Here is a 25,201-nt window from a genome sequence, read left to right as displayed (position 1 = left end):
ATCTTAAAACATATACAGGTGAACGAGTAGCGACATTAGGTACAGCTAATGTAACTGTGCAACATAGGGACACAGTGGAACAGCTACCTGCAGTTATAGTATCAGGTACCGGACCAAACCTGTTAGGTCGGGGCTGGATAAAAGAACTTAAATTTGACTGGGGAGCAGTACATCAAATAGATGCGGGCAAACAGTTGACTTTGCAAGAAGTGTTGAGTGAACATGAGAATGTGTTCAAGGAGGAACTGGCACATTTAATGGCCCCCCAGCTAAGATTTATGTAGACAAGGAGGCACCGCCAAGGTTTTTTAAACAACGACCTGTGCCTTATGCCATGAAGCCAAAGGTAGAGGCTGAGCTTGACCGTCTATTGAGAGAGAACATACTGGAGCCAGTGAAATGTTCGGAATGGGCAGCTCCCATAGCACCTGTTTTAAAACCGGACAATTCGGTAAGACTCTGTGGAGACTATAAATTGACAGTCAATCGGGTGTCCAAACTAGAGCAGTATCTGATTCCCAAAACAGAGGATCTCTTTGCAAACCTGGCTGGAGGAAAGAAATTCACAAAGTTGGATATGAGTCATGCCTACTTGCAGATTACACTGGATGATGAATCAAAGAAGTATGTCACCATAAATACACACAAGGGCTTGTTTACATATAACCGCTTACCATTTGGTGTCTCATCTAGTCCAGCTATCTTCCAGAGGACAATCGAAGGTGTACTGCAAGGGATTCCACATGTTTCCATCTATCTGGATGACATTCTGGTGACGGGAAGAACCGACCAGGAGCATCTGAGCACTCTGAGAGAGGTACTACAGAGATTGGAGAGGGCAGGGTTCCGGCTCAAGAGGAGTAAGTGCACTTTCCTGGGGAATGAGGCAGTGTTCCTGGGACACAGAGTGGACGCCACCTGGCTCCATCCACTCAAGGAGAAGGTACAAGCACTGCAGGATGCCCCTGCTCCTACAAATGTGGTTGAGTTAAAAGCTTACCTGGATCCAGAGGTGGGCAGTGATGTTGAGGGCATATGAGTATGTCAGTGCTGAACTATTATAACAGGTTTTTACCAAACTTGTCAACTGTGTTAGCACCTCTTCACAAACTACTGCGCAAGGAGACACAGTGGTAGTGGGGAGAGGAGCAGGGGGTTTCATTTGAACAGTCCAAGAAACTGATGCTGTCGTCAGATGTGCTGGTTCACTACAATGCAGAGAAAGACATCATTCTCTCTTGTGATGCTTCACCTTACGGGGTGGGGGCAGTTCTTTCACATTGCATGGAAGATGGAACTGAAAGACCAATAGGGTTTATGTCCCGAACTCTAACACCAGCAGAAAAAAACTATTCCCAGTTAGACAAAGAGGAGTTAGCAGTAATGTTTGGGTTACAGAGGTTCCACAAGTACATATATGGCAGGAAGTTCACCATATGCACCGATCATAAACCTCTTCTCTCTCTTTTCAATGAAATGAAAGCAGTTCCACAGATGGTGTCACCCCGGATCCAGAGGTGGGCAGTGACGTTGAGGGCATATGAGTATGTCATCGTCTACAAGGTGGGCAAGTACCATGGGAACGCTGATGCCTTGAGCCATCTTCCACTGCCAGGCACACCTATACGTGCAGCTCCAGAGGACAGAGTTTTGATGTTGGAGTACACTGACACGGCACTTGTGACTGCAGAGCAAGTAAGAACATGGACAGGTAAAGATCCAGTACTGTCGAGAGTTCGAGAATATGTGGTGAGGGGATGGCCACAGCATCTGGAAGGGGCTGACTTCACACCCTACAGTGTCAGGAAAACAGAGCTGAGTGTGCAGGATGGTTGCGTGTTGTGGGGAGCACGAGTGATTATTCCACAGCCAGCACGACAGTCTATCCTAGAGCAACTACATCAGTGTCATCCTGGGGTCTCGCATATGAAAGCCTTGGCTAGGAGTTACTTGTGGTGGCCAAAGCTAGATGAGGAGATTGAAAATCTAGTCAAGACATGCAACACTTGTCAGGAACACCGGAAGGCACCAGCAGCGGCTCCTCTCCACCCCTGGGAGTGGCCGGATAAACCATGGAGAAGATTGCACTTAGATTATGCGGGTCCATTCATGGGGAAGATGTTCCTCATAATCATTGATGCACATTCCAAATGGATGGATGTTTATCCTGTAAATTCTGCTTCCGCTACTACTACTATAGACTGCCTGCGTCGGAGCTTCAGTAATCAAGGGCTACCGGAGATCGTGGTGAGTGACAATGCCACTTGTTTTGTGAGTACAGAGACAAAAGAGTTCTTGAGAAAAATGGCATAGTGCAGGTGACCTTGGCTCCATATCATCCGTCCTCGAATGGACTTGCGGAGAGAGCCGTACAAACATTTAAGGAGACGATGAAAAAAAGTGCAGAAGGGAGTTTAGCAGCCAAAGTGTCACGGGTTCTGTTCAGCTACAGAATAACACCTCAATCCACCACAGGACTCTCTCCTGCTGAGATGTTATTAGGTCATAGACTATGCTCCACTCTTGACCTTGTCCACCCAGACCTAAAAAGGAAAATGGAAAACAGACAAAACAAACAAAAAGTGAACCATGACAAAAGAACAAAGAGCCGAAGTTTTGGAGAAGGAGATGCGGTCCTTACCAGGAATTTCAGTTATGGACCAAAGTGGATTCCTGGCTTCATAGACTCAATGACAGGTCCAGTATCATACAAGGTCATGTTGGGAGATAGTAGGGTAGTACGCAGACATGTAGCTCAGATACTTCCCAGACAAGGGGAAATTGAAATAAAGGTTCCAGATGCAATGACTGAAGACAGGGTTGCCCCCAGTTATCCAAGTGCATCTGTGGTGCCACCAGCAGGGACAGAGACAATTCCACAGGAACCTATTCGTCAAGAGGAAACCATCGTTGCAGAGTCAGATACACTGAGCACTGCTCAGGAGCAGCTGGTGGCTTCACCACAAACAATCAGGGACTTTACTGTTAGACGTTCACAAAGGTCACGCAAGCCACCAGAGAGATTGATACTGAACTGTTAGATTCGTCAGGTATGGAACATGATGAATGGAGACTCCTTATGTGACCCTCAGGAATGGTTGTTTGTTAAGAAATTCATACTGAAATCTTAAGGGGGGAGGGATATAGTAATCTGGGATTTTATGATTAAGGTTATCCACCAGGTGGTGCTGTAGCCAATGCTGCTGCTAAGGTCAGAGGTTTGCTTCCTGTTAAGGTCAGAGGTTTGCTTCCTGTCAAGGTCAGCAAAGGTGCAATGCCCGGATGCAAGCCTGCCTGGTTGTTTCGCAGTCGTTTAATAAAGTACTCTTATTAATCCTAATACCTCACCTCTTTGAGTCCTTGTCTCACTACATGGATTTATCACAATAACCATAAAACAGTGTTATCTTAACCATTGGCACACATGGATAGCTTTGATTTAATAAAAATATCTCTCCCTCCACCTCCTTAAAATGACAGCAGCCATAGAAAATTAGATTTAAGTAAGCACTTAAATGCAGCATTGTTAAAATTTATTTATGTACAAAATAAAATCAGTATCACATCACAGTTCGGAGACTTTTTTCAAAGAATAGGTTGCCGTTCAGTGAGTCACGTATGTAAACGAAAACCAATTGAATTTTTTGGGGTGAAGGGGACAATTCAACACGGATATTTCAATTGTCATGTTTATTATTGAACTTAAAAAAACCCAAAAGGTACAAAAAGACACCGCAGCAGCAACATTTATATGGTGGAGGCTCTTTTGAGCCCCATGTTTTTTGCTATCCTGCTCTGCATGATGCCAGGACCACTCCTGTACACTTGGATGCCAACCCAGTCTTGAACAAATTCTTTTCCTTTGGGATCGTTCACCCTTTGACCCTCCACAAAGGACCCTGAGAAGAAAGCAAAAATTCTGTCATTATTAACCAGACTTGCATATTCCAGCACACATTAGGTGTAGAGTTACCAACCCTCCAGGATTGCCCTGGAGTCTCCAGGAATTAAAGACTAATCTCCAGGACACTGCACCGAGCAACCCGGGAGAAAAATCATAGGGAATAAAAAGTCATTTCTTTGAACACTTGTTTATTAGCCTACTCCTGTTCCAATGTTCCTAACACAAATGGTACATTACTAATTCAGAAGCCAGTTCCTCCCTTGAATGGGAGCCACTTAAACAAGGCACAAAGCCAGTTTGGATACCTGACCCATTATCAGCTGATGATGAACAGGAGACTGGGGCCAGAAGAGATATAGTCCATGCTGGGGGTGGGCGGGTGGTGTCAATTGTGGCTGAGAAGATGGAGACAAGAATGGAATTTCAAAGCTGATAGTTTAGCTTTGAAGCTCTGAGAATAAACTGAGCATTGGAGATTCAAAGCTTAGCTTCCTTCAGTCAGAACCCCTTCCATGTACTCAACTAAAGGAATGGGTGACACAGTGCCCCCAATTTCAAAAGGGGGCAGAAACGGTAATTTGGCGACAGGAGGCCACAGCCAGGGACCCATAGGAACGACCCGGCAGTCAGTGGGAGTAGGGATCTGGAGACGATCTGGGGGGTGGAAGGTGGGGGGGGTTCCCACTGTAATCTAACAGGAAGCTGGGGAGGCTTAAGGACTCCTTGCGGGGTCTTGGGGGGAGCACGCCTGCTTCTCCTGACCCACAAAGAGTTATGACTGAAGTATTTTTTTGAAACATGCCATGGCTTCTTCCGGCCAGTCGACTCCTCCTGCCATGGTTCTGCGGCACTCCCCCCGATACAACAATGAAATCATGTTGTGGCACTGATGAAGTCATCAGTCTTCGACCTTGGAATGTAAGGTAGCCTCCGACTGCCTTCAGCGGGAGCCTTGGCCGACTTGAAAGCCGGCGAAGATAAGATGGTGCCAGGTGGGAACAGAATGGCCTCAGGCCGGCAAGTCAACTGGGCCTAATTTAATCCCTCCCACGCACCATTCTCGCTGGACGAGAGGGGGTGGGGGGTTGAAATCACGGCTAGTGAGTTACAACAGGTTCCTTTTAACTGGTGATCCAGGTATGACTTCAATGGTATAGTTTCTGAATGACAATGGGCCAGAAATTGCTGAACGGGGCTTGCAGCCCCGTTTTTGCACTTACCCCGCGCTCCTGCCGATCAGCTCCAGGGACGCCTGCACTTGCTGAAACAGAAAGAAGAATCCCGGGCAGCGTATGACGTCACGCCGCCCAGGAGTGCAGCCAGCGCGAAGCCAGGAGCGTGCAGTGCAAGTGAGACACGCCCCTTGAGGTCTCAGTTTCACTGGACACGCCCCCAATGTTTCTGTCAAGCTGCTAAGCATTTTTACATGCAAAGCAGCAGTTTAAATAGGTTTTTGGAAGTTTTTTGAAGATTTTGGTAACTTTTATAAACTTTTTTAAATGTTTACATTATTTTGAGTAATCTGAAGTAGTTTTAAAGAGAATTAAAGCAATTTAAAGACTTTTAAAAGCCCTAAAAGAATTTTTTAAATTCCATTTATTTATTTAGCAATGTCGTCGTCATACGTGTTTGGGGAACTGTATGAAGTGGTGGAAGGATTTATGGCCATGATTAACGCTCATTCCGTGACCGTAACCATCTTTGAACCAGCCATTAGGGCGGTTAGTCCTATGGCGGGAGGGTTTTACGGGCTCCCACAAGCTATACAAGGAGGGGGGGCCACCCCCACACCCACGGACGCAAATATCCCACTGGATGTCAACCCAGAATTTAGAGCCGGAGCTCCGACTCCACTTGCCGGGACTGTCTGGAGCGGGGTTCGAAACCCTACCCTGATCTGGCCCAGCGGCGGGGATCCTACCGCTATGACAAAGGCCCAATCCGATTAGCAACGTGAAATGGCAGCATAGGGCTCCAGTCACGGGGAGGGAAAAGGCGCAGGAAACGTATGGGTGTCACCTTTTGTGCGGAGTGGGCCTTTTGCGTAGCAGTAAGCATCCCCGCCGCTGGGCCAGAAGGAGTAGGGTTTTGAACCCCACTCCAGACAGTCCCGGCAAGTGGAGTCGGAGCTCCAACTTTAAATTCTGGGTGGACATCCAGCGGGATACTTGCGTCCGTGGGTGTTGGTGGCCCCCCCCCTCAGATGGGTTGTGGGAGCCCGTAAAACCCTCCCGCCATAGGACTAACCACCCTAATGGCTGGTTCAAAGATGGTTACGGTCACGGAATGAGCGTTAATCACGGCCATAAATCCTTCCACCACTTCATACAGTTCCCCAAAGGGAACAGTGTGAGGATACGTACGATGATGACCTCTTGCGCAATGCACCTCCTTGGACCCTCAGTCGCAGATGCGAGGGGGCAAGTCGTGCAATTGTTAAATTTTTCATTTTATTGACATGTAAAATGTTGGCCCAGTAATTCCCTTCCAAATTCGCGAGTACGGTCGGGGTACTTACGCATCTGGCTGGATGAAATGCCGGTTTTCAGCATGCACAGTGCATGTGGGGAAAACCGGCATTTCCTGTCCTCTGAACGAAGGGGTTCAGAGGCAGAACGCGTGCGACTGCACAGGCAGCGCGTGCGCAGTATAATTCGCCGCTTTCATTAATGCTTTCAGTGACGTCAAGTCATTACAACTTACACATGAAAAAAGCATGGGTACAGTTGCTCCAGAGGCTGCGGAGGAAGATATTTATTATCGTGGAGCTTCTGAAAGTATGTATGTCTGTATATATTCCTTTGCGTGTTATGTATATATTCCTTTACTTATTATGTGTATGAATGTATTATTTAATTATGACTTTCAGAGAAAGTAACTTATTGGAAAATCATAATTAAAAACATACATTCATACACATTAGTAAAGGAATATAAAACATACATACATATACGTAAAGGAATATATGTGGACATACATACATAACTCATTCTCACATTCCATTCACACAGCCACAATTGCTCCTTCTACCTACCGTTCTGAAAACCCTTTTAAAAAAAAAAAAATTTTAACTTTAAAACTTACTTAAAATTTCTTAAAATAACTTCCCTCCCTTTCCCAAACAAAAATATTACATTTCAGAAGCTCCACGATAAAATATATCTTCCTCCGCAGCCAATGAACAACTTTACACTTGCTTTTTTCAAGTGTAACTTCTAAGGACTTACCCTCACTGAATCCATCATTGAAATCCACAAAGTTCACTGCGCAAGCGCTGCCTGTGCAGTCGCACGTGCTGTGAATAGACCTCGGGTCTGGAAATGCCGGCGTTCCCCGCATGCGCTGTTCCTGCTGAACGCCGGCATTTCCAACGGCCAGATGCGTGAGTACCCCGACCGTACTCACGCTTCTGGCCGCGAATTTCTGGCCCAATGTTCACATAAATTCCTCTGTGCGCTTGTTTTTAGGAAAATTTGAACCTGTTTAAAATAAGTGCTTGCTTAGACATTGCCCCAAGAGGACAAATATGTTGAACATTTGCACAGAAAGCCTTGTTGATCAGAAACTATATTGATTGCCTTTGATGAATGTATCCTCTCTATGCTGGCTTTAAGCACCTGCAGAAAATATGTTTGCTCAGTCTAAACCCAATTCCTAATCAACACAGAACCATCTCACAATACCACCTAGAATTGAGCCCTGATTGCCAATCTCACACTGGTTGCAAGGACAATGTGTAGAAGATGGAAATGTCTCATTGACACTGCACAACAGCAACTTGCATTTATACAATGCCTGTAACGTACAGAACGCTCCCAAAGGGCTTCACAACTAGGTACAAGGAATTGGAAGCTGAACCAGGAAGCGAGAAAAGAAAGACTTGTACTTCTACAGCACCTTTCACAGCCAATGAAGTACTTTTGAGCTGTAATGTAGGAAATGTGGTAGCTAATTTGTACACAGCAAGGTCCCACAAACAGCAATGAGACAATGACCAGATAATCTGTTTTAGTGAAGTTGGTCGAGGAATAAATATTGGCCAGGACACCAGGGAGAATTCCCCTGCTCTTCTTCGACTAGTACTCTCTCAGTCCTGCACAGGAGTTTCAGCCAAGATTTTTGGGCTCAAGTCCCTGGAGTGGGACTTGAACAGCATCAGGTCTCAGAGGCAAGAGTGCTACCACTGAGCCACAGCTGACAGAGAGATTAGGAAGAACAATCAGAAGCTTGGTCGAAAGGGTGGGCCTTAAGAAGATTTTTACTAGGTGGAGAGGTTTAAGTAGGGTGTTCCAGAGAGTAAGACTGGGATGATTGCAAGTCCTTCCACCAATGTTGAGCTGAAGGAAGATGGAGTGGTGTGGGATGTACAGGAGGCTGGAGCCAGAGGAACAGAGCATTCAGGAGGGCATATAGGGTGGGGCAAGGCCTTTCAAGGGTTTCTAGATAAGGACAAGGATTTTAAATGTGACGTGTTGGGGGATGGGGAGCCAGCATAGGTCAGAGAGGACTGGGATGATGGGCAAGTGGGACGGTACAATAAAGAAAGACTCGCATTTATACAGCGCCTTTCACGACCACCAGATGTCCCAAAGCACTTTACAGCCAATTAAGTACTTCTGAAGTGTAGTCACTGTTATAAGGTAGCAAAATTGCTTACAGCAAGCTCCCACAAACAGCAATGTGATAATGACCAGATAATCTGTTTTGTTATGTTGATTGAGGGATACATATTGGCCAGGACAATGCAGCAGAGTTTTGGACAAGTTGGATTTTATGGAAACTGTGAGACCAGCAAGGAGGGCATTAGTGTCGTGGAATCTGGAGGTGACAAAGCCATGTATAAGGGTTTGAGTAGCAGCTGGGGGGCATGGGGGGGGTGTGTGTGAAGGGCAGCGAACGGTGCTCGCTCAGATTGGGGCTACATGTGTGCTTGGGCAGATTATATCTACCTTGGGGGTGAAATTCATCTTGGACAGTAGCGCAAAGTGGGCCATAGTGAATCGGCAGCCCATTGACTAATGAAACGAATATCGGCGGAGTCTAAAACGGGTAGCTGATTCACTATCACCTGTTTTGTGAAACCACCCAAGACCAGTTTATACCACCCCCTCCCTCCTTGGATCTGACACATACTTCAGATCTGACATTGGTGGCCAAAAATAGAAAAAAAATCCATTGCCCCCAACGTTTACATCCTTTACCTTGATGAGCTCAAGTCAGACATGGAGCCCACTCGTCAATTTTAAATCCTACCTCATGGCCAACTTGGCCTTTGTCTCTCATCCCCATCACCAGAACTACTAGTCACTAGTCCTTAATAAAGATCAGTCTGTACTATCAGATAGACATTTCAGTCATACACTCATTCTGAAAAAATTAACAATGAATCAATGGTTAGTATAACAAGTTAGAGTGTCTTGGGTATATTTATTTACATCTAATGTTTGATCTTTATCAAATAGAAATGTTTATGGAAAAGCAACTGACAAATTCTGATCGTCGCCACGTCTGCACTGCCCAACAGGAAGATAAAAGACTTGTTTTTATATAGCGCCTTTCACAACCTCAGGACGTCATAAAGCACTTTACAGTTAACGAAGTACTTTTTGAAGTGTAGTCACTGTTGTAATGTAGGAAACACGGCAGCCAATTTGTGCACAGCAAGCTCCCACAAACAACAATGCTTTTCGTGATGTTGGTTCAGGAATAAATATTGGCCTGGACACCAAGGAAAATCCCCTACTCTTCTTCGAATAGTGCCTCGGGATCTTTTACGTCCACCTCAGAGGGCAGATGGAGCCTCAGTTTAATGTCTCATCCAAAAAACGGCACCTCTGACAGTGCAGCACTCCCTTAGTACTGCACTGAAATGTCATTTTAGAACATAACTTGAGAGAAGGAATGTGTGACCTCTATTAATGTTCAGCTACAATTAACATGTCACAAATGCTCATAAATTAAAATTCCCAACAGGCGCAAAATAAGCAGAGCCTCTATTTCATAAATGACCTTATAAGAGTGTTCAGCCTGACGCACTGATGTGTAAACCAGCCATCTGGATTACAGATTTAAAGGAAATATGTAACGTTAATTATAGTGGATGATGATAGCCCTAAGGCCAGTTATACTAGCCCAACATTTGCGTTCGGAGGCGTTTCGCGGGCGGATGCCTCCGACCTGTAAAATATCTATGTATTTACCTGGTGGCCCGGGAGATACGGAGGCTTGTGATCCTGGGCCTCTCCGGGTACGCACGGGCAGAGGCCCACATATCCTAGGGGTGCATGCGGTTCGCAAGCGCCCCATGGATCACGTGGGCCGGCCCAACCAATAAAAGGGAATCCCCATTCATACTTATGGGAGTTCCGTACGTATGGAACTGTCATAAGTATGAATGGGGATCACTTAAAAAATACACAAACACATGAAATAAAAATTTTTTAATTACATATTTAAAATTAATTAAAATGCCATTTAATTAAATATTTTAAACAAAAATTTAATTTTTTGAATTTTTTTAAATATGTTTTAATGGGGCTAAAAATAAACTTACCTTATTGGACAGACTTTTTAGTGTATAAAGGAATAATATTGTATTTTTCTATTTTTTTAAACTCTTATGCTGGTAAAAGCAGGCCTTATGCCTTATGCCTTCTTTTACCAGGCGTAAAAATTTCACGGGCATTCAGCGGGCAGAAGTTGGGCAAATAGCGCAACTCTCCACCTGCAGAGGTCCACCTCCCAGGGTTGGCTATGATCTGTCAAGAATCTTCTTGACAGATTGCAAGTTTTGGGTTTAAGCACAAGTTCTGGGTTTTAGCACATGTGCTTCGCATGCTTAAACCTGGAACTTGCGCACCTCATACGCACCCGAAAGGGTCGCAAAATACGGCCCAATGTACTTACAGCACTCATTAATAGAACAAATGAGAATGGATCAAGAGGCATGCAATTACACTAAACTCCCAACAGTTCAAGCTAAGGTAGGTTAATGCTTCGGATACAGAGGCCTTCATCAGAGCTGAATAGGGAAGGCGGCTGAGCCCCTTTATAGGACTCAGCAGTGCCACTGGTCAGCTGTGACTCAGTGGGTAGCACTCTCGACTCTGAGTCAGAAGGTTGTGGGTTCATAGTCCCACTCTTGAGCACAAAACCTAGACTGACACTCCAGTGCAGTATTGAGGGAGTGCTGCACTGTTGGAGGTGCTGTCTTTCAGATGAGATGTTAAAGCGAGGCTCTGTCTATCCTCTCATGTGGACATAAAAGATCCCATGGTACTAATTCAAGGAAGAGCTGGAGAGTTCTCCCTGGTGTCCTGGCAATGTTAATCCCTCAACCAACACCACTAAAACAGATTATCTGGTCATTTATCACATTACTGTTTGCAGGACCTTATGCTGTGCAAATTTCTGCTGCACTTTCTACATTACAGCAGAGACTACAATTCAAAAAAAGTACTTCATTTGTTGTAAAGTGCTTTGGGACATCTTTAGGTCATGAAAAGCACCTCAGACAGTGCAGCACTCCCTCAGTATTGCACTGGAGTAGTGCGAGCCTGGATTCTGTGCTCTAATCCGCAGACCACAGATCTTCACACTTGAGAATTAAATCTAAGTCTGCTCGTGGGTTCATCTTGATTTAACAATTCAAAGCAGGAATGGAACCAAAAGTTGTGTGTAAGATATCCTATTATATATATTTACTAGCTCGGGGTGCCCGGCGGTGCCGAGGCTTTTTTGAGGGCATGTTGCTGTTGGAAGCGAGAGGGAGAGCGACTGGGGGGGGTGGGGGGGCGGCAGAGAGAGAGAGAGCGACTGGGCGGGAGGGAAAGAGAGAGAGAGCGGCTGGGGGGGAAGAGAGAGCGCGGCTGGGGGGGAAGAGAGAGAGCGGCTGGGGGGGAAAGAGAGAGAGCGGCTGGGGGGGGGGAAAGAGAGAGAGCGGCTGGGGGGGAAGAGAGAGAGCGGCTGGGGGGGAAGAGAGAGAGCGGCTGGGGGGGAAGAGAGAGAGCGGCTGGGGGGGAAGAGAGAGAGCGGTTGGGGGGGGAAAGAGAGAGAGCGGCTGGGGGGGAAGAGAGAGAGCGGCTGGGGGGGAAGAGAGAGAGCGGCTGGGGGGGAAGAGAGAGAGCGGCTGGGGGGGAAGAGAGAGAGCGGCTGGGGGGGAAGAGAGAGAGCGGTTGGGGGGGGGAAAGAGAGAGAGCGGCTGGGGGGGAAGAGAGAGAGCGGCTGGGGGGGAAGAGAGAGAGCGGCTGGGGGGGAAGAGAGAGAGCGGCTGGGGGGGAAGAGAGAGAGCGGTTGGGGGGGAAGAGAGAGAGCGGTTGGGGGGGAAGAGAGAGAGCGGCTGGGGGGGAAGAGAGAGAGCGGCTGGGGGGGAAGAGAGAGAGCGGTTGGGGGGGGGAAAGAGAGAGAGCGGCTGGGGGGGAAGAGAGAGAGCGGCTGGGGGGGAAGAGAGAGAGCGGCTGGGGGGGAAGAGAGAGAGCGGCTGGGGGGGAAGAGAGAGAGCGGCTGGGGGGGAAGAGAGAGAGCGGTTGGGGGGGGGAAAGAGAGAGAGCGGCTGGGGGGGAAGAGAGAGAGCGGCTGGGGGGGGAAGAGAGAGAGCGGCTGGGGGGGGAAGAGAGAGAGCGGCTGGGGGGGAAGAGAGAGAGCGGCTGGGGGGGAAGAGAGAGAGCGGTTGGGGGGGGGAAGAGAGAGAGCGGCTGGGGGGGAAGAGAGAGAGCGGCTGGGGGGGAAGAGAGAGAGCGGCTGGGGGGGAAGAGAGAGAGCGGCTGGGGGGGAAGAGAGAGAGAGCGGCTGGGGGGGAAGAGAGAGAGCGGCTGGGGGGGAAGAGAGAGAGCGGCTGGGGGGGAAGAGAGAGAGCGGCTGGGGGGGAAGAGAGAGAGCGGCTGGGGGGGAAGAGAGAGAGCGGCTGGGGGGGAAGAGAGAGAGCGGCTGGGGGGGAAGAGAGAGAGCGGCTGGGGGGGAAGAGAGAGAGCGGCTGGGGGGGAAGAGAGAGAGCGGCTGGGGGGGAAGAGAGAGAGCGGCTGGGGGGGGGAAGAGAGAGAGCGGCTGGGGGGGAAGAGAGAGAGCGGCTGGGGGGGAAGAGAGAGCGCGGCTGGGGTGGAAGAGAGAGGGCGGCCGGGGGGGAAGAGAGAGGGCGGCCGGGGGGGAAGAGAGAGAGCGGCCGGGGGGGAAGAGAGAGAGCGGCCGGGGGGGAAGAGAGAGAGCGGCCGGGGGGGAAGAGAGAGAGCGACCGGGGGGGAAGAGAGAGAGCGACCGGGGGGGAAGAGAGAGAGCTACCGGGGGGGAAGAGAGAGAGCTACCGGGGGGGAAGAGAGAGAGCTACCGGGGGGGAAGAGAGAGAGCGACTGGGGGGGAAGAGAGAGAGCGACTGGGGGGGAAGAAAGAGAGCGACTGGGGGGGAAGAAAGAGAGCGACTGGGGGGGAAGAGAGAGAGCGACTGGGGGGGAAGAGAGAGAGCGACTGGGGGGGAAGAGAGAGCGCGACTGGGGGGGGGAAGAGAGAGCGCGACTGGGGGGGGAAGAGAGAGCGCGACTGGGGGGGAAGAGAGAGCGCGACTGGGGGGGGAAGAGAGAGCGCGACTGGGGGGGAAGAGAGAGCGCGACTGGGGGGGAAGAGAGAGCGCGACTGGGGAGCGGAAGAGAGAGCGCGACTGGGGGGGAAGAGAGAGCGCGACTGGGGGGGAAGAGAGAGCGCGACTGGGGGGGAAGAGAGAGCGCGACTGGGGGGGAAGAGAGAGCGCGACTGGGGAGCGGAAGAGAGAGCGCGACTGGGGGGCGGAAGAGAGAGCGCGACTGGGGGGCGGAAGAGAGAGCGCGACTGGGGGGCGGAAGAGAGAGCGCGACTGTGGGTGGAAGAGAGAGCGAGACTGGGGGGGGAAGAGAGAGCGCGAATGGGGGGGGCAAGAGAGAGCGCGACTGCGGTGGGAAGAGAGAGCGCGACTGCGGGGGGAAGAGAGAGCGCGACTGCGGGGGGAAGAGAGAGCGCGACTGCGGGGGGAAGAGAGAGCGCGACTGCGGGGGGAAGAGAGAGCGCGACTGCGGGGGGAAGAGAGAGCGCGACTGCGGGGGGAAGAGAGAGCGCGACTGCGGGTGGAAGAGAGAGCGCGACTGCGGGGGGGAAGAGAGAGCGCGACTGGGGGGGGGGAAGAGAGAGCGCGACTGGGGGGGGGAAGAGAGAGCGCGACTGGGGGGGGGAAGAGAGAGCGCGACTGGGGGGGGAAGAGAGAGCGCGACGGGGGGGGAAGAGAGAGCGCGACTGGGGGGGGTGAAGAGAGAGCGCGACTGGGGGGGGGAAGAGAGAGCGCGACTGGGGGGGGGGAAGAGAGAGCGCGACTGGGGGGGGGAAGAGAGCGCGCGACTGGGGGGGGGAAGAGAGAGCGCGACTGGGGGGGGGGAAGAGAGAGCGCGACTGGGGGGCGGAAGAGAGAGCGCGACTGGGGGCGGAAGAGAGAGCGCGACTGCGGGGGGGGGGAAGAGAGAGCGCGACTGGGGGGGGAAGAGAGAGCGCGACTGGGGGGGGAAGAGAGAGCGCGACTGGGGGGGAAGAGAGAGCGCGACTGGGGGGGAAGAGAGAGCGCGACTGGGGGGGAAGAGAGAGCGCGACTGGGGGGGAAGAGAGTGCGCGACTGGGGGGGAAGAGAGAGCGCGACTGGGGGGGAAGAGAGAGCGCGACTGGGGGGGAAGAGAGAGCGCGACTGGGGGGGAAGAGAGAGCGCGACTGGGGGGGGAAGAGAGAGCGCGACTGGGGGGGAAGAGAGAGCGCGACTGGGGGGGAAGAGAGAGCGCGACTGGGGGGGAAAGAGAGAGCGCGACTGGGGGGGAAAGAGAGAGCGCGACTGGGGGGGAAAGAGAGCGCGCGACTGGGGGGGAAGAGAGAGCGCGACTGGGGGGGAAGAGAGAGCGCGACTGGGGGGGGAAGAGAGAGCGCGACTGGGGGGGAAGAGAGAGCGCGACTGGGGGGGAAGAGGAGCGCGACTGGGGGGGAAAGAGAGAGCGCGACTGGGGGGGAAAGAGAGAGCGCGACTGGGGGGGAAAGAGAGAGCGCGACTGGGGGGGGGAAGAGAGAGCGCGACTGGGGGGGGGAAGAGAGAGCGCGACTGGGGGGGGGGGGAAGAGAGAGCGCGACTGGGGGGGGAAGAGAGAGCGCGACGGGGGGGGGAAGAGAGAGCGCGACTGGGGGGGGGAAGAGAGAGCGCGACTGGGGGGGGAAGAGAGAGTGCGACTGGGGGGGGGAAGAGAGAGCGCGACTGGGGGGGGGGAAGAGAGCGCGCGACTGGGGGGGAAGAGAGAGCGCGACTGGGGGGGGGGGAAGAGAGAGCGCGACTGGGGGGCGGAAGAGAGAGCGCGACTGGGGGCGGAAGAGAGAGCGCGACTGCGGGGGGGGGGAAGAGAGAGCGCGACTGGGGGGGGAAGAGAGAGCGCGACTGGGGGGGGAAGAGAGAGCGCGACTGGGGGGGAAGAGAGAGCGCGACTGGGGGGGAAGAGAGAGCGCGACTGGGGGGGAAGAGAGAGCGCGACTGGGGGGGGAAGAGAGAGCGCGACTGGGGGGGAAGAGAGAGCGCGACTGGGGGGGAAGAGAGAGCGCGACTGGGGGGGAAGAGAGAGCGCGACTGGGGGGGAAGAGAGAGCGCGACTGGGGGGGAAGAGAGAGCGCGACTGGGGGGGAAGAGAGAGCGCGACTGGGGGGGAAGAGAGAGCGCGACTGGGGGGGAAGAGAGAGCGCGACTGGGGGGGAAGAGAGAGCGCGACTGGGGGGGAAGAGAGAGCGCGACTGGGGGGGAAGAGAGAGCGCGACTGGGGGGGAAGAGAGAGCGCGACTGGGGGGGAAGAGAGAGCGCGACTGGGGGGGAAGAGAGAGCGCGACTGGGGGGGAAGAGAGAGCGCGACTGGGGGGGAAAGAGAGAGCGCGACTGGGGGGGAAAGAGAGAGCGCGACTGGGGGGGAAAGAGAGAGCGCGACTGGGGGGGGGGAAGAGAGAGCACGACTGGGGGGGGGAAGAGAGAGCACGACTGGGGGGAAAGAGAGAGAGCGACTGGGGGGGGAAGAGAGAGAGCGACTGGGGGGGAAGAGAGAGAGCGACTGGGGGGGGAAGAGAGAGAGCGACTGGGGGGGGAAGAGAGAGAGCGACTGGGGGGGGGAAGAGAGAGAGCGACTGGGGGGGGGAAGAGAGAGAGCGACTGGGGGGGGGGAAGAGAGAGCGACTGGGGGGGGAAGAGAGAGAGCGACTGGGGGGGGGGAAGAGAGAGCGCGACGGGGGGGGAAGAGAGAGCGCGACTGGGGGGGGGGGAAGAGAGAGCGCGACTGGGGGGCGGAAGAGAGAGCGCGACTGTGGGGGGGAAGAGAGCGCGCGACTGGGGGGGGGAAGAGAGCGCGCGACTGGGGGGGAAGAGAGAGCGCGACTGGGGGGGGGGGAAGAGAGAGCGCGACTGGGGGGCGGAAGAGAGAGCGCGACTGGGGGCGGAAGAGAGAGCGCGACTGCGGGGGGGGGGAAGAGAGAGCGCGACTGGGGGGGGGAAGAGAGAGCGCGACTGGGGGGGGAAGAGAGAGCGCGACTGGTGGGGAAGAGAGAGCGTGACTGGGGGGGAAGAGAGCGCGACTGGGGGGGAAGAGAGCGCGACTGGGGGGGAAGAGAGAGCGCGACTGGGGGGGAAGAGAGAGCGCGACTGGGGGGGAAGAGAGAGCGCGACTGGGGGGGAAAGAGAGAGCGCGACTGGGGGGGAAAGAGAGAGCGCGACTGGGGGGGAAAGAGAGAGCGCGACTGGGGGGGGGGGGGAAGAGAGAGCGCGACTGGGGGGGTAAGAGAGAGCACGACTGGGGGGGGGAAGAGAGAGCACGACTGGGGGGAAAGAGAGAGCGCGACTGGGGGGGGAAGAGAGAGAGCGACTGTGGGGGAAGAGAGAGAGCGACTGGGGGGGAAGAGAGAGAGCGACTGGGGGGGGAAAGAGAGAGAGCGACTGGGGGGGGGAAGAGAGAGAGCGACTGGGGGGGGGAAGAGAGAGAGCGACTGGGGGGGGGAAGAGAGAGCGACTGGGGGGGGAAGAGAGAGAGCGACTGGGGGGGGAAGAGAGAGCGCGACGGGGGGGGAAGAGAGAGCGCGACTGGGGGGGGGGGGAAGAGAGAGCGCGACTGGGGGGCGGAAGAGAGAGCGCGACTGTGGGGGGGAAGAGAGAGCGCGACTGGGGGGGGAAGAGAGCGCGCGACTGGGGGGGGAAGAGAGAGCGCGACTGGGGGGGGAAGAGAGAGCGCGACTGGGGGGGGGGAAGAGAGAGCGCGGCTGGGGGGGGGGGGAAGAGAGAGCGCGACGGGGGGGGGAAGAGAGAGCGCGACTGGGGGGGGGTAGAGAGAGAGCGACTGGGGGGGGAAGAGAGAGAGCGACGGGGGGGTGGAAGAGAGAGAGCAACTGGGGGGGGAAGAGAGAGAGCGACTGGGGGGGAAGAGAGAGAGCGACGGGGGGGAAGAGAGAGAGCGACTGGGGGGGGGGAAGAGAGTGAGCGACTGGGGGGGGGAAGAGAGAGAGCGACTGGGGGGGAAAGAGAGAGCGACTGGGGGGGAAGAGAGAGAGCGACTGGGGGGGAAGAGAGAGAGCGACTGTGGGGGAAGAGAGAGAGCGACTGGGGGGGAAGAGAGAGAGCGACTGGGGGGGAAGAGAGAGAGCGACTGGGGGGGAAGAGAGAGAGCGACTGGGGGGGAAGAGAGAGAGCGACTGGGGGGGAAGAGAGAGAGCGACTGGGGGGGGAAGAGAGAGAGCGACTGGGGGGGAAGAGAGAGAGCGACTGGGGGGGAAGAGAGAGAGCGACTGGGTGGGAAGAGAGAGAGCGACTGGGGGGGAAGAGAGAGAGCGACTGGGGGGGAAGAGAGAGAGCGACTGGGGGGGAAGAGAGAGAGCGACTGGGGGGGAAGAGAGAGAGCGACTGGGGGGGAAGAGAGAGAGCGACTGGGGGGGAAGAGAGAGAGCGACTGGGGGGGAAGAGAGAGAGCGACTGGGGGGGAAGAGAGAGAGCGACTGGGGGGGAAGAGAGAGAGCGACTGGGGGGGAAGAGAGAGAGCGACTGGGGGGGGAAGAGAGAGAGCGACTGGGGGGGGAATAGAGAGAGCGACTGGGGGGGGGAAGAGAGAGAGCGACTGGGGGGGGGAAGAGAGAGAGCGACTGGGGGGGGAAGAGAGAGAGCGACTGGGGGGGGAAGAGAGAGAGCGACTGGGGGGGGAAGAGAGAGAGCGACTGGGGGGGAAAGAGAGAGAGCGACTGGGGGGGAAGAGAGAGAGCGACTGGGGGGGAAGAGAGAGAGCGACTGGGGGGGGAAGAGAGAGAGCGACTGGGCGGGAGGGAAAGAGAGAGAGAGCGGCTGGGGGGGAAGAGAGAGCGCGGCTGGGGGGGAAGAGAGAGAGCGGCTGGGGGGGAAAGAGAGAGAGCGGCTGGGGGGGGGGAAAGAGAGAGAGCGGCTGGGGGGGAAGAGAGAGAGCGGCTGGGGGGGAAGAGAGAGAGCGGCTGGGGGGGAAGAGAGAGAGCGGCTGGGGGGGAAGAGAGAGAGCGGTTGGGGGGGGAAAGAGAGAGAGCGGCTGGGGGGGAAGAGAGAGAGCGGCTGGGGGGGAAGAGAGAGAGCGGCTGGGGGGGAAGAGAGAGAGCGGCTGGGGGGGAAGAGAGAGAGCGGCTGGGGGGGAAGAGAGAGAGCGGTTGGGGGGGGGAAAGAGAGAGAGCGGCTGGGGGGGAAGAGAGAGAGCGGCTGGGGGGGAAGAGAGAGAGCGGCTGGGGGGGAAGAGAGAGAGCGGCTGGGGGGGAAGAGAGAGAGCGGTTGGGGGGGAAGAGAGAGAGCGGTTGGGGGGGAAGAGAGAGAGCGGCTGGGGGGGAAGAGAGAGAGCGGCTGGGGGGGAAGAGAGAGAGCGGTTGGGGGGGGGAAAGAGAGAGAGCGGCTGGGGGGGAAGAGAGAGAGCGGCTGGGGGGGAAGAGAGAGAGCGGCTGGGGGGGAAGAGAGAGAGCGGCTGGGGGGGAAGAGAGAGAGCGGCTGGGGGGGAAGAGAGAGAGCGGTTGGGGGGGGGAAAGAGAGAGAGCGGCTGGGGGGGAAGAGAGAGAGCGGCTGGGGGGGGAAGAGAGAGAGCGGCTGGGGGGGGAAGAGAGAGAGCGGCTGGGGGGGAAGAGAGAGAGCGGCTGGGGGGGAAGAGAGAGAGCGGTTGGGGGGGGGAAGAGAGAGAGCGGCTGGGGGGGAAGAGAGAGAGCGGCTGGGGGGGAAGAGAGAGAGCGGCTGGGGGGGAAGAGAGAGAGCGGCTGGGGGGGAAGAGAGAGAGAGCGGCTGGGGGGGAAGAGAGAGAGCGGCTGGGGGGGAAGAGAGAGAGCGGCTGGGGGGGAAGAGAGAGAGCGGCTGGGGGGGAAGAGAGAGAGCGGCTGGGGGGGAAGAGAGAGAGCGGCTGGGGGGGAAGAGAGAGAGCGGCTGGGGGGGAAGAGAGAGAGCGGCTGGGGGGGAAGAGAGAGAGCGGCTGGGGGGGAAGAGAGAGAGCGGCTGGGGGGGAAGAGAGAGAGCGGCTGGGGGGGGGAAGAGAGAGAGCGGCTGGGGGGGAAGAGAGAGAGCGGCTGGGGGGGAAGAGAGAGCGCGGCTGGGGTGGAAGAGAGAGGGCGGCCGGGGGGGAAGAGAGAGGGCGGCCGGGGGGGAAGAGAGAGAGCGGCCGGGGGGGAAGAGAGAGAGCGGCCGGGGGGGAAGAGAGAGAGCGGCCGGGGGGGAAGAGAGAGAGCGACCGGGGGGGAAGAGAGAGAGCGACCGGGGGGAAGAGAGAGAGCTACCGGGGGGGAAGAGAGAGAGCTACCGGGGGGGAAGAGAGAGAGCTACCGGGGGGGAAGAGAGAGAGCGACTGGGGGGGAAGAGAGAGAGCGACTGGGGGGGAAGAAAGAGAGCGACTGGGGGGGAAGAAAGAGAGCGACTGGGGGGGAAGAGAGAGAGCGACTGGGGGGGAAGAGAGAGAGCGACTGGGGGGGAAGAGAGAGCGCGACTGGGGGGGGGAAGAGAGAGCGCGACTGGGGGGGGAAGAGAGAGCGCGACTGGGGGGGAAGAGAGAGCGCGACTGGGGGGGGAAGAGAGAGCGCGACTGGGGGGGAAGAGAGAGCGCGACTGGGGGGGAAGAGAGAGCGCGACTGGGGAGCGGAAGAGAGAGCGCGACTGGGGGGGAAGAGAGAGCGCGACTGGGGGGGAAGAGAGAGCGCGACTGGGGGGGAAGAGAGAGCGCGACTGGGGGGGAAGAGAGAGCGCGACTGGGGAGCGGAAGAGAGAGCGCGACTGGGGGGCGGAAGAGAGAGCGCGACTGGGGGGCGGAAGAGAGAGCGCGACTGGGGGGCGGAAGAGAGAGCGCGACTGTGGGTGGAAGAGAGAGCGAGACTGGGGGGGGAAGAGAGAGCGCGAATGGGGGGGGCAAGAGAGAGCGCGACTGCGGTGGGAAGAGAGAGCGCGACTGCGGGGGGAAGAGAGAGCGCGACTGCGGGGGGAAGAGAGAGCGCGACTGCGGGGGGAAGAGAGAGCGCGACTGCGGGGGGAAGAGAGAGCGCGACTGCGGGGGGAAGAGAGAGCGCGACTGCGGGGGGAAGAGAGAGCGCGACTGCGGGTGGAAGAGAGAGCGCGACTGCGGGGGGGAAGAGAGAGCGCGACTGGGGGGGGGGAAGAGAGAGCGCGACTGGGGGGGGGAAGAGAGAGCGCGACTGGGGGGGGGAAGAGAGAGCGCGACTGGGGGGGGAAGAGAGAGCGCGACGGGGGGGGAAGAGAGAGCGCGACTGGGGGGGGTGAAGAGAGAGCGCGACTGGGGGGGGGAAGAGAGAGCGCGACTGGGGGGGGGGAAGAGAGAGCGCGACTGGGGGGGAGAGAGCGCGACTGGGGGGGGAAGAGAGCGCGCGACTGGGGGGGGGAAGAGAGAGCGCGACTGGGGGGGGGAAGAGAGAGCGCGACTGGGGGGCGGAAGAGAGAGCGCGACTGGGGGGCGGAAGAGAGAGCGCGACTGCGGGGGGGGGGAAGAGAGAGCGCGACTGGGGGGGGAAGAGAGAGCGCGACTGGGGGGGGAAGAGAGAGCGCGACTGGGGGGGAAGAGAGAGCGCGACTGGGGGGGAAGAGAGAGCGCGACTGGGGGGAGGAGAAGAGAGAGCGCGACTGGGGGGGAAGAGAGTGCGCGACTGGGGGGGAAGAGAGAGCGCGACTGGGGGGGAAGAGCGGGGGGGAGAGAGAGCGCGACTGGGGGGGAAGAGAGAGCGCGACTGGGGGGGAAGAGAGAGCGCGACTGGGGGGGGAAGAGAGAGCGCGACTGGGGGGGAAGAGAGAGCGCGACTGGGGGGGGAAGAGAGAGCGCGACTGGGGGGGAAAGAGAGAGCGCGACTGGGGGGGAAAGAGAGAGCGCGACTGGGGGGGGAAAGAGAGCGCGCGACTGGGGGGGAAGAGAGAGCGCGACTGGGGGGGAAGAGAGAGCGCGACTGGGGGGGGAAGAGAGAGCGCGACTGGGGGGGAAGAGAGAGCGCGACTGGGGGGGGAAGAGAGAGCGCGACTGGGGGGGAAGAGAGAGCGCGACTGGGGGGGAAGAGAGAGCGCGACTGGGGGGGGAAGAGAGAGCGCGACTGGGGGGGGAAAGAGAGAGCGCGACTGGGGGGGGAAAGAGAGAGCGCGACTGGGGGGGGAAGAGAGAGCGCGACTGGGGGGGGAAGAGAGAGCGCGACTGGGGGGGGGGGAAGAGAGAGCGCGACTGGGGGGGGAAGAGAGAGCGCGACGGGGGGGGGAAGAGAGAGCGCGACTGGGGGGGGGAAGAGAGAGCGCGACTGGGGGGGGAAGAGAGAGCGCGACTGGGGGGGGAAGAGAGAGCGCGACTGGGGGGGGGGAAGAGAGAGCGCGACTGGGGGGGAAGAGAGAGCGCGACTGGGGGGCGGGGGGAAGAGAGAGCGCGACTGGGGGGCGGAAGAGAGAGCGCGACTGGGGGCGGAAGAGAGAGCGCGACTGCGGGGGGGGGGAAGAGAGAGCGCGACTGGGGGGGGAAGAGAGAGCGCGACTGGGGGGGGAAGAGAGAGCGCGACTGGGGGGGGAAGAGAGAGCGCGACTGGGGGGGAAGAGAGAGCGCGACTGGGGGGGAAGAGAGAGCGCGACTGGGGGGGGAAGAGAGAGCGCGACTGGGGGGGAAGAGAGAGCGCGACTGGGGGGGAAGAGAGAGCGCGACTGGGGGGGGAAGAGAGAGCGCGACTGGGGGGGAAGAGAGAGCGCGACTGGGGGGGAAGAGAGAGCGCGACTGGGGGGGAAGAGAGAGCGCGACTGGGGGGGAAGAGAGAGCGCGACTGGGGGGGAAGAGAGAGCGCGACTGGGGGGGGAAGAGAGAGCGCGACTGGGGGGGAAGAGAGAGCGCGACTGGGGGGGAAGAGAGAGCGCGACTGGGGGGGAAGAGAGAGCGCGACTGGGGGGGAAGAGAGAGCGCGACTGGGGGGGAAGAGAGAGCGCGACTGGGGGGGAAGAGAGAGCGAGGAGAGCGCGACTGGGGGGGAAAGAGAGAGCGCGACTGGGGGGGAAGAGAGAGCGCGACTGGGGGGGGAAAGAGAGAGCGCGACTGGGGGGGGGAAGAGAGAGCAGCGACTGGGGGGGGGAAGAGAGAGCAGCGACTGGGGGGGGAAGAGAGAGAGCGACTGGGGGGGGAAGAGAGAGAGCGACTGGGGGGGAAGAGAGAGAGCGACTGGGGGGGGAAGAGAGAGAGCGACTGGGGGGGGGAAGAGAGAGAGCGACTGGGGGGGGGAAGAGAGAGAGCGACTGGGGGGGGGAAGAGAGAGAGCGACTGGGGGGGGGAAGAGAGAGCGACTGGGGGGGGAAGAGAGAGAGCGACTGGGGGGGGGAAGAGAGAGCGCGACGGGGGGGGAAGAGAGAGCGCGACTGGGGGGGGGGGAAGAGAGAGCGCGACTGGGGGGCGGAAGAGAGAGCGCGACTGTGGGGGGGAAGAGAGCGCGCGACTGAGGGGGGGGGAAGAGAGAGCGCGACTGGGGGGGAAGAGAGAGCGCGACTGGGGGGGGGGGAAGAGAGAGCGCGACTGGGGGGCGGAAGAGAGAGCGCGACTGGGGGCGGAAGAGAGAGCGCGACTGCGGGGAGCGGGGGGAAGAGAGAGCGCGACTGGGGGGGGAAGAGAGAGCGCGACTGGGGGGGGAAGAGAGAGAGCGACTGGTGGGGAAGAGAGAGCGCGACTGGGGGGGAAGAGAGAGCGCGACTGGGGGGGAAGAGAGCGCGACTGGGGGGGAAGAGAGAGCGCGACTGGGGGGGAAGAGAGAGCGCGACTGGGGGGGAAGAGAGAGCGCGACTGGGGGGGAAGAGAGAGCGCGACTGGGGGGGGAAAGAGAGAGCGCGACTGGGGGGGAAAGAGAGAGCGCGACTGGGGGGGGGGGAAGAGAGAGCGCGACTGGGGGGGAAGAGAGAGCAGCGACTGGGGGGGGGAAGAGAGAGCAGCGACTGGGGGGGGAAGAGAGAGCGCGACTGGGGGGGGAAGAGAGAGAGCGACTGGGGGGGAAGAGAGAGAGCGACTGGGGGGGGAAGAGAGAGAGCGACTGGGGGGGGAAGAGAGAGAGCGACTGGGGGGGGAAGAGAGAGAGCGACTGGGGGGGGAAGAGAGAGAGCGACTGGGGGGGGAAGAGAGAGAGCGACTGGGGGGGGAAGAGAGAGAGCGACTGGGGGGGGAAGAGAGAGCGCGACTGGGGGGGAAGAGAGAGCGCGACTGGGGGGGGGGAAGAGAGAGCGCGACTGGGGGGGGAAGAGAGAGCGCGACTGGGGGGGGGAAGAGAGAGCGCGACTGGGGGGGAAGAGAGAGCGCGACTGGGGGGGGAAGAGAGAGCGCGACTGGGGGGGGGAAGAGAGAGCGCGACTGGGGGGGGGAAGAGAGAGCGCGACTGGGGGGGGGAAGAGAGAGAGCGACTGGGGGGGGAAGAGAGAGAGCGACTGGGGGGGGAAGAGAGAGAGCGACTGGGGGGGGAAGAGAGAGAGCGACTGGGGGGGGAAGAGAGAGAGCGACTGGGGGGGGAAGAGAGAGAGCGACTGGGGGGGAAGAGAGAGAGCGACTGGGGGGGAAGAGAGAGAGCGACTGGGGGGGGGAAGAGAGAGAGCGACTGGGGGGGGGAAGAGAGAGAGCGACTGGGGGGGAAGAGAGAGAGCGACTGGGGGGGAAGAGAGAGAGCGACTGGGGGGGAAGAGAGAGAGCGACTGGGGGGGAAGAGAGAGAGCGACTGGGGGGGGAAGAGAGAGAGCGACTGGGGGGGAAGAGAGAGAGCGACTGGGGGGGGAAGAGAGAGAGCGACTGGGGGGAAGAGAGAGAGCGACTGGGGGGGAAGAGAGAGAGCGACTGGGGGGGAAGAGAGAGAGCGACTGGGGGGGGAAGAGAGAGAGCGACTGGGGGGGAAGAGAGAGAGCGACTGGGGGGGAAGAGAGAGAGCGACTGGGGGGGAAGAGAGAGAGCGACTGGGGGGGGAAGAGAGAGAGCGACTGGGGGGGAAGAGAGAGAGCGACTGGGGGGGGAAGAGAGAGAGCGACTGGGGGGGGGAAGAGAGAGAGCGACTGGGGGGGAAGAGAGAGAGCGACTGGGGGGGGAAGAGAGAGAGCGACTGGGGGGGGAAGAGAGAGAGCGACTGGGGGGGGAAGAGAGAGAGCGACTGGGGGGGAAGAGAGAGAGCGACTGGGGGGGGAAGAGAGAGAGCGACTGGGGGGGGAAGAGAGAGAGCGACTGGGGGGGGAAGAGAGAGAGCGACTGGGGGGGGAAGAGAGAGAGCGACTGGGGGGGGAAGAGAGAGAGCGACTGGGGGGGGGAAGAGAGAGAGCGACTGGGGGGGGAAGAGAGAGAGCGACTGGGGGGGGGAAGAGAGAGAGCGACTGGGGGGGAAGAGAGAGAGCGACTGGGGGGGAAGAGAGAGAGCGACTGGGGGGGAAGAGAGAGAGCGACTGGGGGGGGGGAAGAGAGAGAGCGACTGGGGGGGGGAAGAGAGAGAGCGACTGGGGGGGGAAGAGAGAGAGCGACTGGGGGGGGAAGAGAGAGAGCGACTGGGGGGGAAGAGAGAGAGCGACTGGGTGGGGGGAAGAGAGAGAGCGACTGTGGGGGGGGAAGAGAGAGAGCGACTGGGGGGGAAGAGAGAGAGCGACTGGGGGGGGAAGAGAGAGAGCGACTGGGGGGGAAGAGAGAGAGCGACTGGGGGGGAAGAGAGAGAGCGACTGGGGGGGAAGAGAGGAGCGACTGGGGGGAAGAGAGAGCGACTGGGGGGGAAGAGAGAGAGCGACTGGGGGGGGGAAGAGAGAGAGCGACTGGGGGGGGAAGAGAGCGAGGAGGCGACTGGGGGGGG

At 58.1% G+C, this 25,201-nt stretch overlaps 1 protein-coding gene across 1 annotated transcript in view; it reads right to left on the bottom strand.

The window, feature by feature from the left end:
• Positions 1–3,516: 3,516 nt before the first annotated feature.
• The window catches only part of LOC147119999 (protein FAM237A-like), a 59,099-nt gene continuing 37,414 nt past the window's right edge, over positions 3,517–25,201 (bottom strand). Inside the window, exon 3 of the mRNA XM_085985482.1 lies at positions 3,517–3,899. Within this exon, the coding sequence (XP_085841608.1) occupies positions 3,748–3,899 (152 nt within the window). The 3' untranslated portion in view covers positions 3,517–3,747. The remainder of the gene's footprint in view (positions 3,900–25,201) is intronic.

Source organism: Somniosus microcephalus, chromosome 4, assembly GCF_052327205.1.
Source record: "Somniosus microcephalus isolate GS21.2 chromosome 4, FLI_Smic_1.0, whole genome shotgun sequence".
NCBI lineage: Eukaryota > Metazoa > Chordata > Chondrichthyes > Squaliformes > Somniosidae > Somniosus > Somniosus microcephalus.
Note: the sequence above shows the minus strand (reverse complement) of the source record. Positions and strands in the feature narration are given on the sequence as shown.